We start from the raw sequence: 896 nt of genomic DNA, 5'->3' as shown, positions 1-896 counted from the left end.
TAAAAGATTTTGTTTGTTACATATTCTGTGACCTTTTAATAGCAAAGTCCTAGAAATATGAATACCATTTCAGAGGCCTGATTTTGGATTGTATTTCAAATACCTTTCAGGTCTTCTGTCTATTGAATATTTTATGAAGTGAAAGTGAAAGTCACTCACTTGTGTCCGACTCTTTGAGCCCCCTTGGACTATATAGTCCCTGGAATTCTTCAGGCCAGAATACTGGAATAGGGAAGATCTCCAGGGGATCTTCCTAACCCAGGAATTGAACCCAGGTCTCCCACATTGTAGGCAGATTCTTTACCATGTGAGCCACAAGGGAAGCCCAAGAATACTGGAGTGGATTGCTTATCCCTTCTCCAGTGGATCGTCCCAACCCAGGAACTGAACTGGGGTCTCCTGCATTGCAGGGGATTTCTTTACCAACTGAGCTATTAGGGAAGCCATATTTTATGAAATCAGCATTTAAACATATAAGGAACTCCGACAACTATTTCTTGTAGTGTCCATGTTTGTAAATGCTGTTAAATTTGCATACATGAATTCATCTGAACTAGATTGATAGGATATCCTGAGATCTTTTAACCAAATAAGACAGATATTCAATGTTGCTTTTCATTTTTAATATTGATTTTATCACAGGGACATGATGATGAAGTATTTGTTTTGGAAGCACATCCATTTGATCAAAGGATCATACTTTCAGCAGGTCATGATGGGAACATTTTTGTTTGGGACCTTGACCGGGGGACCAAAATTCGGAATTATTTTAACATGGTAAGGGAAATCTATGCTTGTGAAAGTCGCTCAGTCGTGTCCGACTCTTTGCAACCCCATGTTCTATACAGTCCATGGAATTCTCCAGGCCAGAATACTGGAGTGGGTAACCTTTCCCT

At 39.8% G+C, this 896-nt stretch overlaps 1 protein-coding gene across 1 annotated transcript in view; it reads left to right on the top strand.

Moving 5' to 3' along the window:
- Positions 1-425: 425 nt before the first annotated feature.
- Positions 426-896, top strand: part of LOC104991343 (bromodomain and WD repeat-containing protein 3-like) — a 10,795-nt gene continuing 10,324 nt past the window's right edge. The window contains exon 1 of the mRNA XM_010843764.1: positions 426-777. Within this exon, the coding sequence (XP_010842066.1) occupies positions 775-777 (3 nt within the window). The 5' untranslated portion in view covers positions 426-774. The remainder of the gene's footprint in view (positions 778-896) is intronic.

This window comes from Bison bison, unplaced genomic scaffold, assembly GCF_000754665.1.
Source record: "Bison bison bison isolate TAMUID 2011002044 unplaced genomic scaffold, Bison_UMD1.0 scf7180017847729, whole genome shotgun sequence".
In the NCBI taxonomy this organism is placed as follows: domain Eukaryota; kingdom Metazoa; phylum Chordata; class Mammalia; order Artiodactyla; family Bovidae; genus Bison; species Bison bison.
This window is presented reverse-complemented; position numbering and strand designations above follow the sequence as displayed.